Consider the following 13,615-nt stretch of genomic DNA (forward strand, 5'->3'; position numbering starts at 1 on the left):
AAAACTGCGCCGTTTACTAACCTTCCTTCCCTCGCCGGGTCACCTTTTACATTAATTATATTCAGGAGAGAGGTGTTCAAGTTCAAGTATTTGGGGTGTTCCTGTGGTAGGATTTTTATTTTCGTACTCTATTCTAGGGTTCCTCTTCATTCAAATTTACTTATTTTCCTTGCAATACGTCAAATCTGATACAATGGTATTTAATATAAGCTGTGTAAGATGTGTACATGTTTAAAAATTCAAATAAATTTAAGCTAACTACTTTCTCAAAAATCTGTAAAGTTCTGTCAAAATATAAGTTGTTCAGGCAGTAATTCTCAAGATGTACTTTAACCGAAAAGTTTTATTAAATTCTATGATAAAACTTGTATACTCTCATTAGATATTGTTTTTCATCTGAGCATGGATCTTCTATAAACGTTCTCGAATGAGCTTTCTAAAAAGATATATAGCTTAGCTTTTGAAAATAATTATATAACTACAACAAATTTTATGATGAAATCAAAAAAGGAGAAGGAAGTGGAATTTTTAATAACAATGTAATTCATGGAACTAAATTTATTTATTAAAAAATACAAATAAGGAATTACATTATTAATGCAGTACTGATGGAATTTGATATCTGTCGATTTATGCGAATTGCATATATGGAATACAGTATTATATCTATCTATATTATATATAATACATGATTCTTTAAATGCTGCAATGATAATGATACATGAAGGAACTACAATGAAAGAAAAAATGCTTTATGTGAAATGTTCATACGAAATCAGTTCATTTGTCACGTTTTTCAGTCTTCTTCTCCTGTCCGGGCTTTATAGCTTTCTTCTCAGTGGGCTGTTTCTGGAGTGCCGGTTTGCCAGTATGCTCGATCTTGATGGTTCTCTCATTTTCCGCTTTGGGCTGTTGGTCTTTTCTAGGTGCCACGATGGTCAGGACTCCATCGACTGATAGTTTTGAAGTCACCTGTTCGATGTCACACTGCTCCGGGATCAAATATTTCCTTACAAACTGCCGTGAAACCCAGCCATGTTCATCTTGCTTTTCCTCGTGTTTGGCTTCCACCACAACGTACTTATCAACGACCTTGACATTGATTTCTTCAGGAGCAAACTGTTGCACATCCAGAACAACTTCAAATTGATCCTTGTTTGCTTTTACAGTGGATGCCCCACCATCTTCCCCTTGGCGGAGAAGATCAGCCCAGGGTCTATAGTACATGAGTTCAGCTCGACGTGGTAACGACGATCTACTAGGTTGAAGTACTCGGCCGAAATAGGGATTCAGATATTGTGGGCGATCAAGATCGTCGTCCAACAAGTCAGCGAATACCAGTGGAATCAGCGACATTTTTTCAACTTTCAAGTTATCGCTTAACACAAAATACTTTTGACTTTATCGCTCGCGCTTTCACACTAGAGTCGACGCTCCTGCTTCGATTGCTTTTCGTTCACTGTTACTTATTGCTGCCGCGCAACCGCTTTTATGCCAGCGCCGCCTGTGCTGTGAAGCCACTCGATGCTTCGAGAAGTGCCGCGTTGCCGAATGATCCAGTCTTCTTGTTGTGGGTTCTTACTTATTTTAATTTAGTACGCAAAATTGACGAACGAGTGTTTCAAAAGATAACAGTACAGTTTTTGTTGGAACAGAAGCCTATAAGCAATTCAATGAAGATTTGGAATGTTTTACATAGACTGTATACAATAAAAACTTGTATATTTAATGTTATAGACGTGAGTGTGCTATTAAATATTACATTATTGAATTATAATTTTTAGTAATAAAAATTTGATGCAAAAAATTTGGTAATTATTTTCCATTACGAAATTTCTAGATTATTTTAGTGATTAAATTTTATAGATTTTTGGTAATCATAACTCATGAGAGACCAGCAATGTTCAATATTACGAACTTTTAATAATTTATAAAATTGTTTTTAGCAATAATCGTGTTACGCATTTAAAGTAATACCAACTAAAATCAGAAAGGATTTTACGTATGTAAGTACTAGATCTCTAACCCATAACAGTACTTGGAAAATGTATCAACGTATTGCGAATGAAAAATTATATAAAACTCTAATATTCATAAATACATTCATACACTTTGTATGAATTATCATATTTTTTAATTTTGTATATACATATAATTAAAGTTACAATTGGCTTTAGGATATTTTGAGTGCATCACAGAACATCGAAGCTAGAAAGTTCTATGCTCTGAAGCTTTCAAGAAAATTCGGGACTCTTCCATATCTTCTCCCTACCATTGAGTTTTGTTATATATACTGGCGCTTCCCGGCTCGGTGACAATTTGAATCCACGAGAGCTCGTAAGCAAACTACAGTGATTCAAGAGGAGCGTATACGGTGTTTAAATACTGTTCTAAAGCATCCAAGCATAAAGTATTTGTAGAAAGTCATCGATTGAAGTATCAATACAAAAAACAAACGTTTCCTGTCATTGTTTCATCGAGGTTAAGGAAAAATGTCACTGCTACCATTGGTATTCTCTGATTGGTGGGAAGACCTGGACCGTCCACATTCTGTTTTTGATCAAGATTTTGGACTCCATGTGACTCCGAGTGATTTACTGCCCTTAAGTTCAGATGTTTGGGCAGTGAGACCATATCGCAAAAGATTGTACCGTTACAGGCCTTATGACAGAAGTTTGGCTAAAAGATCTGCTACTAGTGGTGTTTCAACCGTGCAACCTAACAAGGATAAATTTGAATTGACATTGGATGTTCAGCAATTTGCTCCTGAAGAAGTCATAGTCAAGGTGGTTGATAAAAATGTCATTGTCGAAGGAAAACACGAAGAGAAGCAAGATGAGCATGGATGGATTTCCAGACAGTTTGTCAGAAGATATTTAATTCCCGAGCAGTGTGATATTGACCAGCTGCAGTCCACTTTGTCATCCGATGGTGTTCTAAGCATCATAGTACCAAGAAAGGAATCTGAACCTCAGGAGAAAAAGGAAAGGATTATCAAAATCCAAAACACAGGTCAGCCAGCACTGAAGGATGATGATGCCATTTCAAAAGCAAAAAATCTTCAAAAGGAACAAAGTTCACAGACACAGAAAAGTCCAGTGACACAGCGAGGAGCAGAGAAAACTGTTAAGGCTGCATGAAGAAAAGAAAGTGTCCAAATATTTCTTTCTGCATTCATAACTTTTATTTGTTTTAAGTAATTTATGTTACACTACAAAGTTCATATCATTACATTACAATTTATATTCATTATAATTAGTTCCTACAAGCAGTATTTTCATGTATTCACATAACTATTAACGATTTATAATAAAAGTGTTTTGAAAATTTGGTATTTTATTTCAACCCTATGAAAATTAATATGCACTATAATAATTTTTAAAAATATAGAACAGTATAGTATAGAACTATAGTTTTGCTATTCCTCTGCATGCTGAGCTCGGACTTTGATACAGAAGAGAGATTCGTAGGTTTGTCCAAGTATTTTTAGGTGAGATCGAAAATGAGCCGAAAGCGCATAGTTCATCGTTGCCGCTCTGTTTATTGCATGTATTTGTCCGAGCACTGAAGGATTCTGCCATACCGGGCAAAAAGCAGCGCTCCCGGCGTACATCGCGCCGACCAATCACTAGCTCTGACGCCACAGGCTCAGCGTAGGGAACATTCGAGAAGTGTGTTCGTTTGCAACGCGTTGTGGCGTCCATGCGTCCGTTCCATCCTAGTATCTTTCTCTTGTTATTTATGAAAGCAAATAAAGACGAGTGTACTTTCCTCTAAATAAACGTTGATTCCCTAAAACACATGTTCTCTCAGCGCTCTCTGCTGAGTTTCGAACGCACCTTATAATGCTTTGGAGCACTTAAAAAAACGCTTGCACGAACGACCTCCTGTAAGTGTAGTTCAGCACCATCTGTGTGAATTCGTAGGAACTAACAGAGAAGCGTCTTGCTCAATTGGACACTCAGCATCATTATATCTGGGCCCATGAACCCATTTTTATCTCTATCCCCCTCATGTAATTTAAATAGGCAAACTCAGTCGGTAAATTCAAGCATTAATGACACTGAGTGCACGTGGTAATGGCGCCTGGCGAGAGACGAAATAACAAACACGCTTGCGCGACACACCAGCTTTGATGGAAATAGTATTTATCGCAGCAGTTTTAAACCACCATATAGAATGTGCTATTATATTATTATTTAATTATGTAAATTTCGTAAGCACAACTAAGATATTATGATACTACAACAAAACTTTCCAAAAGCCATTGCACACAGGTCGATATTGCATCGCGTTATTTGTAGCGTTTTAAACTAGACAACACATACAATTTAAATCGGATTACAAAAAAAAAGTTCGGAATTACCCAATGCGCAGTGCATTTACATCCAATGGCTCAGCAGATCCTCAAGATAATGCTTGTTTCATCCAGTTAACAGATGGCAGCAGCTGATTCATCTTGTAAGTACGTTAATCAATCATTTCAAGAGAAAGTTTCATCAAAGCAATCTAATTATAAGTTCTTCCAGTAACATTGGCTAGACGATAACTTTCTATAGTCAAAAGTGCCTATATATGCTTACTTTCTCAATAATTTTAAACACTATCGATTCGAGTATAAGGGGCGCAGTTCGGTCGATCAGAACGAAAACCTGAAGGGTGCTTTAACGCAGCGACACGTTTTGAAGTATGGCTCATTTGCCATTGCTCGCAGGAGAGGACAAAGTGGAAGAAAGACAAAAGAAAAAAAACCAACACTGTCACCGAGCAGAACACGTATTTCCTACGGCGTCATGCGTGTGGTAAAGAATTCTCAGTTTAGAATTGTGCTATAACACCACAACCTTTTAAGTTTGCATAGCGATATGTATACGAGTTTCCTCGGGTTGGCAAGTTTAAATAAGTCGAGGACAATATCGTGGCGCATGCGTAGCTGCAATGGATAGTATTTCCAAATTTGGCAAAATCCTATAAGAAGTGAAGATGACTGGCGGGAGTGACGGCAATACTTAAACGTTTGTCTTCGACATCAAATATTTGTCTACAGTACTATTCAGTGGGCCAGTGTACAGGGTAACCTAAGGCAAGATATATTGACTATTTTACGTTGGTGTAACTAGAGTAAATACCGAGTAATGAATGACATACAAAATAATTAGTGGCGTTCTTATAGTAAAGCCCTGTTCAGATGGCAAGTCTCGACTGAATAACCGTATCGATATAAAGATAATATAAATTCTTAGGTAAAGATGTGTTTGTGTAAAGATTTGAGTTGAAACGAGACATCAGAAAATTTAATTACATCCAAAGACTAATTTGCAAATCTATAGTGTTCACGATATAGATGAATATCATTAATTACTTCAGATTTCTACAATCGCTCTATTAAATCAAATAGTATATTTTTCGGATGTATGTTATTTAAAGAAAAACTGTGTACTCCTGTTCGGCTACGTATTGAGAATTAGGAGCAACATGATATTCGGATCAAAATCAATTGTTAAGCTGATATTAGTTTATAGAGAAGACTCGGGAACATCTGCATCAGGATTGTTTGTAACTACATCAAAATCCAAGCGTCCCGTGGGAAACAATGATTATAGTTTTAACCGTATACTAACAGAACAGTAACAAACTTAAAATCTGGGGCACTCGACGTCAGCGCACCCTGTCGGCTGTCTCGTTACATACCTAACGAAATTCAAGTACGCATAAAGTGTACCTACCAAGCAGCAAACCTTAATTCGGCTAAGGTTGACTTTCTTGAAGGAAGACCCAGAGAACGTTTAGGCCACGTATACGCCATCCTGGACTTGAGGTTATCTTTAAGTGCGTATTTACCGATTTGTCAATTCTCCAGCGGCGATGGAGTGTGCGCAACGTGCGATGAATCTGCCAAAAGGAATCTCGCCAGGGAGTTGATAGGAAAACCGCGTAGAACGGCACGTTTTGGCAAACACGATCGACTTTCCTACTCGCTCATGAACTTGCGATAAGAAAAACATTTCTTAGCCAGTCAAAGCGTCTATCTAAGCATATACAGAGGAGCTAGAAAAAAAGGTAGTAGCATGGACGGTAAGTTTTGAAAAAAAAAAAAACGCTACAAAACGGATAAGAAGTATAAGAAGAGAAGTATATAGATGTATAAGAATGAGAATGAGCTGGAAACACCCAGTGCACGCGATGCTGAATAGGAGCCCGAGGGTACTTCTAAGCAATGGCGAGGCGAAACTCGTTGGCAAAAGGCAAGCGGAGGCTAATCTCCTTAGACTTGAACGTGCTCTAGCATCGTTCATGGCCGTCGCTATGGAATCGCACGATACGGCTGAGCATGGGGTCGGAGGTAGGTACTCCCGTACATGGTGGGCACAATATTGATCTGTGGGGTGGGCTTGAGATGGAACGAGGTGGGGAGATGCTGGTTGCGTGGTGGTCCAGTCCGCAGCCTCCCACGAAATCGTGGTGGGACTGGTAGGAGGTTCCTTCGTTCTATATCGCAGGAGCTGCGAGTCGCGAGCTGCGAGCAGCTCCAAACACTTTGGAGCAGTTCCGTTGCAAACCGTTGCACGAGCGGTTTCTGTGTGGTGGTCCCCTTTTACCCTGTCACTGAACAATTTCGGAACCCGGCCAGCGCAAGGGAATAAAAACAAACGGCACTCGCGTCATAATCAAATAAATTCTTCACGAGTCACGGCTCGAGTCCCATACTTCGGTACCGTTCGAGTTTAAGGATCAAGAAGAGGAACCAGAGAGGAGAGTGCGAAAAAGGGAAGGATACGGAGGAAGAGAGGGGGAGAGTGCGAGGAGAGAGAGAGAGAGAGAGAGGGAAAGGGAAAGAAAGACGGAGAGGCGCTGAGAAGAAAGCACGGAGAGAGAGAGAGAGAGAGAGAGAGGAAGCTACATGAATAAAAAACAATAAAGGACAGTCAAGTTATTCCCTGATTTTCATAGCTACTATTTTTGTTTACCTACGACTACCATTCACTGTTCTTTCATCATTTTTCTTTTATTCGGCCAATAGCTTTATATACTCTGGAGTATAATAAAAGGGAGCTTCTCCTCCCGTTGCGTCCTTGAGGACCGTCAACGTTGCGTGTCTCGTGAAATCAACGTCGCGACCGACACGAGATCTCTAAGCTCTCTCATGCCAATGATTACAAGAAGTCATCGTATCCTCAGTGAATTTATAGTTCATTTATACGTTAATTAAACGAAGCACCAGCATAATCCGTCGGGGGGTCGTGTAACGTGTTGGATCTATATAACGGAACACCTGTAACCCTGAAGCTGCTGCTAAGGAACGGCTCGCTGAAACGATCCGCGAGCCTGAAAATTCGAGACGGCCGTTGACGATGTCGCCGAATGTCACAACGAGGATAACCTGATTATTCTTCAACGTGCATGGTGACACGCCTTTTTTTATTAATCACGACCAATACGTTTAGCCATTAATGAAGGTCTACTCGGTGGCTAGATACGTAAATGGGCTGCGTTTAAATGGACGTGCGTGAGTTTGTTATTTGACGTTAGAGGCGCGGTAGGTACTTATTCGGCAAGAATTAACGGGTTAACCAGACTCTCTTATTACTTCGAGTATCTCGTTTACTTTATGTCCCATGTATTTTGTATGAAATTTCGCACGGAAATTAGATAACGATATTCGTGCGATTATAGCCATAGTGCGCATATGTGAATATTATAGATACAGAAAATTCTTGACTCTTTCTATATGCTCATTAAATTTTAGCTCTTGTATATTCCTACTTTTTCTAACAGTTTGGCGAATGCGTAATTCTAGGTGGATACATTTCTGATATTTGCATACTGATAACAAGAATTAAATAGTATATACGTATTCATTTTAAATCCACCGGTATTACTCGAATCATTATTATTACTCTCAATTTTTTAACCTTCTTCCTATACCTGTTAAACTTGCATTTGCTTTGAGAAAATGTAGCTTCGTTAGCAATGTAATGTGGAAAAAAAATTATTCGAAAACAAATGGAAACTAGTCTTGAAATTGAATTTTATTATTATTACGTAGCGCTAACTGAGAGATGCGATGATAGTACGCTTTTATCAGGTAACGAGTAGGAAGAAAAAAAGAAAGTAATTACAAAAGTCGCGAATGTTCGCTAGAATAAATGAACATAATAACGTAAATCGATAGGAATGCCAGGCCTTAGTACAGTGATATATGAAAGCGTGTACAAAATTATGATGTATCCAGCAGTCATCGAGAAAAATGGATTTCGTTTTACCGAGATGAAGGAACATTAGCTGATCCGCCGTGGTTGCCGTTCGGATTGCTTTTCATAGAGAAGTAAAAAGGGTGTAGCAATCGCAATTCCGTGTGGAGTAACTGACCTTATTCAAGCATAGCACTATTCGTTTGAATATGATACGAGTACTTTTTTTTTTCGTTATCACAAACAATATCATAAATGCATCAGACCTTGATCCAAGAGACTGAGGAATATCGTAAATTTTCAGCGATTCGTGAATTACGTACCACCGGGTATACCGTTCCAGTATAAATGTAACGTTCTAACGCCAACCGGCAATAATAAAAATTCCAGGCATCTACCGACAGTACAGTGACTTAGGATAGCGCAGTAAAATTTGCTAATCAGAATCGCGTAACACAGGAATGGTTTTCAAAAGTTTCTCTGAATTATGTAGGTATGGACTGGGCGCAGAAAAAAAAAAGTTTATTCGTCAGACTTTAGTATGGAAAATATAAAAAAAGTACAATCGTCCAAGCGGCAGTGCAGTAGGAGGATTAGGAAATTGGTCGTGGCGTAAAAGCAATTTAGAGACTGGTCTTCCTTTTCAGGTAAAGTGTCAGTATCAGGCAGCCGTCGAATATGCAGCGGGAACGTCCTAGCACAGGGAGCGTATAATTGGCGATCGCAGATTTGAGCCGTTTGACATTATAGAGACATATGGAAAGTGCGAGCGCGCCGAGCGAGCGAACCTTGGTTATGACGGCGAAGTCGGGAGGTTCGCGAGTGAGAGCTTTGAGTAACTAGCGAACGCGAAAGGAGTTCGCCCCGAGCGAAGACTTGAGGACGCGAGTGGAGCTGGAGGATGACGGCGACGATGATCCGCCGTGGCGAGTAGCATCGTCGGTGAGAACTCGCGACGGTGGCTTCGTGTGTTGTGCCACCAGGAGGAAGAACGAACTTGATCGGCATTACGTAGACGGGAGATAATGCCGGCGATATTGACCAGGCAACATCCATTGGCCATGTCGAACCAGACTAGAGGTGTTGTGCGACTGCGGATACAATCGCCCAGGAGCATCAGTACACAGATGGTCACCGCCCTGTTGCTGATACTGCTGATGCTCACCGTCCTACCTCAAGGTAAGACTCGTTAGATACCTTCTTACTGGGAGAACGTACTCCTATGTTGTTTTGGTTTAATAACGCTATCAAGGTGCTATTACGACGGGACATTCGCGGGACGTGCTTTGTTAACAGGATTTTCTACTTTGCGTTGGTTAAGGCTTTTTGAGGTACCGACTCGTGGGGACCTACGAAGCAGGATAGCCAACCGTGATAATAAATGGTAAAGGTAAATCAGGACTATAATTTTATGACAGTTCTAATGGATCGATTTCAAGTCGTTCCGCGTGGCACGACGTTATTGGGACGTTTGATATTTGCGGATCTAACATTTTTCCTTCTCGATACTTTTCCCCCCCCCATACTTCCTGCTAATATACCGACTCTTAAGGGAAATAGACGTAATGGGGATTCGTAGGTTCACTCGTATTCAAGTGCACGTTTCCACGAGTGCTTTGCAAAGCTGCACAGTTCGGCGAGAGATAGGAATCCTATTGATCTGTCCTGTCGTTGTATCTTCGCGTGTTTGAAATTCGCACAAGAGGACTTTGCGATTCTGTTCGCTGATCGAGTGGCATTGCGAATGCAAAGGCCAAGGAATCCTCCATTTAACGATCGAGGGAACTTATCGAGGCTTCGAAATGGTTCTCTGTCTCCTGGTGATATTCAGTTGTTGTAGTACGACAACTGGCAGCTACTTTCGGTTCACCTGGCAAAGCCTCGGTGCAAAAGGATGGAGGACATAGACATACGTGGTAGCGTTCGTGGATTTTTATAGCCGCCGATGTCGACTTTTCAATTAGCTACCAGATATAGTCGATATTTTCGAGATGAAAATTAGGCCCCTTTTTGGGGACAGTAGTGAATGAAAAATTCTAACCGAAGGTGATACCAGGGTGATACAGTTTTATGGATAGTAGTTAATGTTTCCTGTAGATCTACCGTCTATCAAAAGAACAGTTTCTGATAGAGGGAATCTTCACTTTGAAATTACTTGCGAGACGTCAAAGGCAAGATTTTTTTTATATACTCAAGTTCCAAGCTGTCAGAAGAAAAGCTAGTTACGGCCTTGAATGACCACTGCAACTTCACTAGGAGTTCGATCGAGCGTTGGACTGTAAAATTTGTCATAATTTCCTGACCGTGCGGCACGAGCCAGTCTCATTTGGCACTGCTTTGATCATTCGCGGCTACTGGATGAATTTTACATACGTCTAGAGTTCTACACGAGCGACAGGGATTGCTTGGAACGTATGCTAAGTCAAAGAAGTCCTCGACCGGCTGAAGTGAGCTGCAGGAGAGGCAAAATATTTTCTTGCCTGGTATACAAGGTGCGAGTGAGAGACGGAGAGAAAGGAGACAGGCTAACTGGTTGGTTGCTCCTGGTAACGCGCAGGCGCTCATCTTTATATAAAACGAATTCAATGTAAATTCAATAGCAACGGGTGACGAAGTTTCAGTCGTATCGATAAATAATTCTCGAGATATTCATCGGCTCGTTCAGCTTATCTATGGTCCAGCTGAAATGACGAGGGATGCTGCGTAGGCAAGCAGTAAAGTATCAGCCCCTTATCCAGGGTTCGCTGGTTATTTTATCAAGAGGTCAAGACAAGGATTGAATTACATGAGAAAACGACCCAACTTCATAGAATGTTCGTTGGAGGCTGAAGTGAATCAAAGGTTTCTATATATATATATATCCATATCGTTCAATCTGGTATCGGTATCTCCAATGGTAATTTTCAATGCAACCTGATTGGATCAACCTTGACCTCGTTAATCATTCGATACCTGGTCCGTTAACGTTATCAGGTGAGACACCTAGTGGAAGTAACTCGTACGAAGAAGCGACGCTTCCGTGACTTCGTTAGAACGTGAATGACGTTTTGGGTTTGAAGTTTGAGTCAAAGTGGATCAATTGACGAACGTCAGGATACATGAAAGAAGTAAAGGATGATAGCCGCGAGTCCAAGCACGGCCGCCGCCATTCCTTCGAATCCTATTAGGGAAATTCCGTTAGTTGCGATTCGTAGCCAACGTAATCCAATCGACGATTCTCATAGTCCCTGATACGAGAAAGACGACGTGGACTCGGCGGGCTTAACGCGCTGGAGAAATCTATTTATTTAAATCGCAGCACATTCGTATCACGGATATATATGCTGAGCTTTTCAGCTCTTTTAATGGAGATTTATGTTAACTGTCTGACTAGCCCGCTTGGCGAAGCGGCCAGCCGGGCTCTCGGGAGGGCTCCACGCCAAAATTGTTGCTTCAACGACTCTTTATCGTTTACTCCAACCCCCGGTAGCATCCAACGACACCGCTTGGGCAATGGCCGCCCTTAAGCAGTCTGGCTTATTTGCAGACCGCTAAGTGTACCGAGCAAATATTATGCCACGCGTCATGCACGTATAAGGTCTATATAACAGCGCGGCCTTAAGCTCGGGCGAGAAAATATAATCCAGCCCGACCAGCCGCTCAAAATAACCAGACAAACTAACCCTGGATAGGGTGAAGTGAAAGGACGAGATCCCTGGAAGAATTCTGGGATCAAATTTTAACTTCGACTTTTCTATTAACCGCTACTCCCTAGCGATGACCCACCACGACGATGAAAGCAGCCCTATCGCATGGTAGCTTAGGTCTATGGACTTCTGCGAGACAGAGATAGAAGCTACGAAGTGGAAGGAATGTGGGAGAGAACAGAGAGTGCGGCGACGGGGTGGAAAGGGAGGGACGAAAGTCTCGAGAAAAGCTGCGAAGTGGCACGAGGAACTATATGGTTCAGTGTTTCGGGCAGTCCAGATCAGGAGCGAGAGAGATCCTCTTGAACTGCTTAATTCTTGATCGCTCTTGTATTCATGCCGTTGTGTATCTTCTTTCATCTCTCTCGCTCCCACGGGACTTATTTGCTAACTGATGCGTTTTTCCTCTTGGGATATCGATACGTCATAATCGTTCATAGCGGCGCTACCTGCATCGTGTTTCCGTCACGAGACTCGTCATCTTCTTGGGTGCCTGTACAGGGAGCTCTTTTATAATTAGGCCCAGCGGCGACGCGTTGCTCTCCTCTAATTACCTGTCCAACAATTCCAAACGAATGAGCAAGTGGATCCTACCTTGTCTAGTCACCCGTTGTTCCGAGCCTATTCAGTTATACGGCCAGCCCAGCGACCTACCGACCTACCAACCTACAATCTTTCGGCCTGACGAAGAGAAAAGGGACGTTGTGGAAAAAAGGATTTGACGATTTTATAAACATTTATTTTCCTAGCGTTTAATCCGATTAAATTACGTGGCATCATATTAAACCAGTTATCAAAGCTGTCTTTAGCAAAACAAAAAGTCAGTCTTACGACTCGTATGCTACGCCGCCCTATATTCAATGATCGAACAAGTGGCAGTCGACTCACTGCTTACTTTGACGTCTCGTCTGTAATAAAATGACGAATATCGTGTTTGGTAGGAGATAAATCGAGCCAAGAGTATCAGGAACAAGTTGCCAAGTGTTTATCTACGAGCTGTAAGCTCTTGTGGTCTGAGTAGCCAAGGCTGCATCGACATCTTCTGGCTCTTAACGCTCCAGAGTACGTATACCGGGTGAGTTGACTAAAATATTAGATTAGATAAAGAAGTGCCAGCAAACTTCAAAATCTTCAAGATAGCCGGCACTCCAGTGCCTATAAGAAGTCCTTGAGAAGGATCGAAAGCGTTTAAGTCACGGTTGGCCTAATTCCAGGACAAGACTACGACCCCGGCAGAAGTCAATTCTCGTTATCGGTCCTGCGTTACGTGTAATGGCTGCATTAACCTGGTTCGCAGAGAAGCGGAGACGACCCCGGATATTTAACGTATAATATTTATAATGAGGATCTTCTCGTCCTTCGTAAAAATCGTTTGACGCTCTATGGATGGTTGTCCCAGTGAATCTGGGCTATGAGCAAAACCTTCTAGAAGGGTTAGCACGTGCGGCAGGTATGGAGCAAAAGGGAGAAGAGATGAGGGACAGGGTGGCTGGATGATCTCGTTTGAAATATATAGGTACGCTAGTCTAACGAACCTGAGAATTAGAAACTCTTCTTATCGTGACACCCTGTATGCAGAGTGCGAGCACGGTAGGCTTGTTGCTGGCGTGGCTACGGAATGTGGAGCAGTGTGTCAGAATGGCACCCTTCGGAACCACTTCAACTCCCTTCACTCCTCTTTGCTTGGCTCCCCTACTTTAGCACCCCCCGTGAACCCCCCGCCAACCCCCCGCCAAC

At 41.6% G+C, this 13,615-nt stretch overlaps 3 protein-coding genes across 11 annotated transcripts in view; 2 read left to right on the forward strand and 1 right to left on the reverse strand.

The window, feature by feature from the left end:
* Positions 1-543: 543 nt before the first annotated feature.
* Positions 544-1,480, reverse strand: LOC107274728 (protein lethal(2)essential for life). Its single transcript, XM_015754151.2, has one exon. The coding sequence runs from the start codon at positions 1,354-1,356 to the stop codon at positions 781-783; it is 576 nt and encodes a 191-aa protein (XP_015609637.1). The 5' UTR covers positions 1,357-1,480; the 3' UTR covers positions 544-780.
* A 97-nt stretch (positions 1,481-1,577) lies between these two features.
* On the forward strand, positions 1,578-3,327 carry LOC107274727 (protein lethal(2)essential for life). 2 transcript variants are annotated; one of them, XM_015754150.2, is made up of 3 exons: positions 1,578-1,739; positions 1,947-2,006; positions 2,178-3,327. In XM_015754150.2, the coding sequence occupies exon 3, from the start codon at positions 2,493-2,495 to the stop codon at positions 3,138-3,140; it is 648 nt and encodes a 215-aa protein (XP_015609636.1). In that variant the 5' UTR covers positions 1,578-1,739; positions 1,947-2,006; positions 2,178-2,492; the 3' UTR covers positions 3,141-3,327. The 2 variants fall into 2 exon arrangements, with proteins under 2 accessions (XP_015609636.1, XP_024947647.1); XM_025091879.1 differs by having other exon boundaries at positions 1,947-2,002.
* Positions 3,328-6,505: 3,178 nt separating this feature from the next.
* LOC107274722 (neuronal acetylcholine receptor subunit alpha-7) overlaps positions 6,506-13,615 on the forward strand; it is an 85,718-nt gene continuing 78,608 nt past the window's right edge. For all 8 annotated transcript variants that reach the window (XR_003061904.1, XM_015754145.2, XM_025092044.1 and 5 more), the window contains exons 1-2: positions 6,506-7,404; positions 8,840-9,371. Coding sequence is in view for 7 of the 8 variants with exons in the window: in XM_015754145.2 (XP_015609631.1) it covers positions 9,218-9,371 (154 nt within the window). In the remaining variant the exon portion in view is untranslated. The remainder of the gene's footprint in view (positions 7,405-8,839; positions 9,372-13,615) is intronic.

Source organism: Cephus cinctus, unplaced genomic scaffold (assembly GCF_000341935.2).
Source record: "Cephus cinctus unplaced genomic scaffold, Ccin1 Ccin1_scaffold0101, whole genome shotgun sequence".
NCBI classification, from domain to species: Eukaryota; Metazoa; Arthropoda; class Insecta; order Hymenoptera; family Cephidae; genus Cephus; species Cephus cinctus.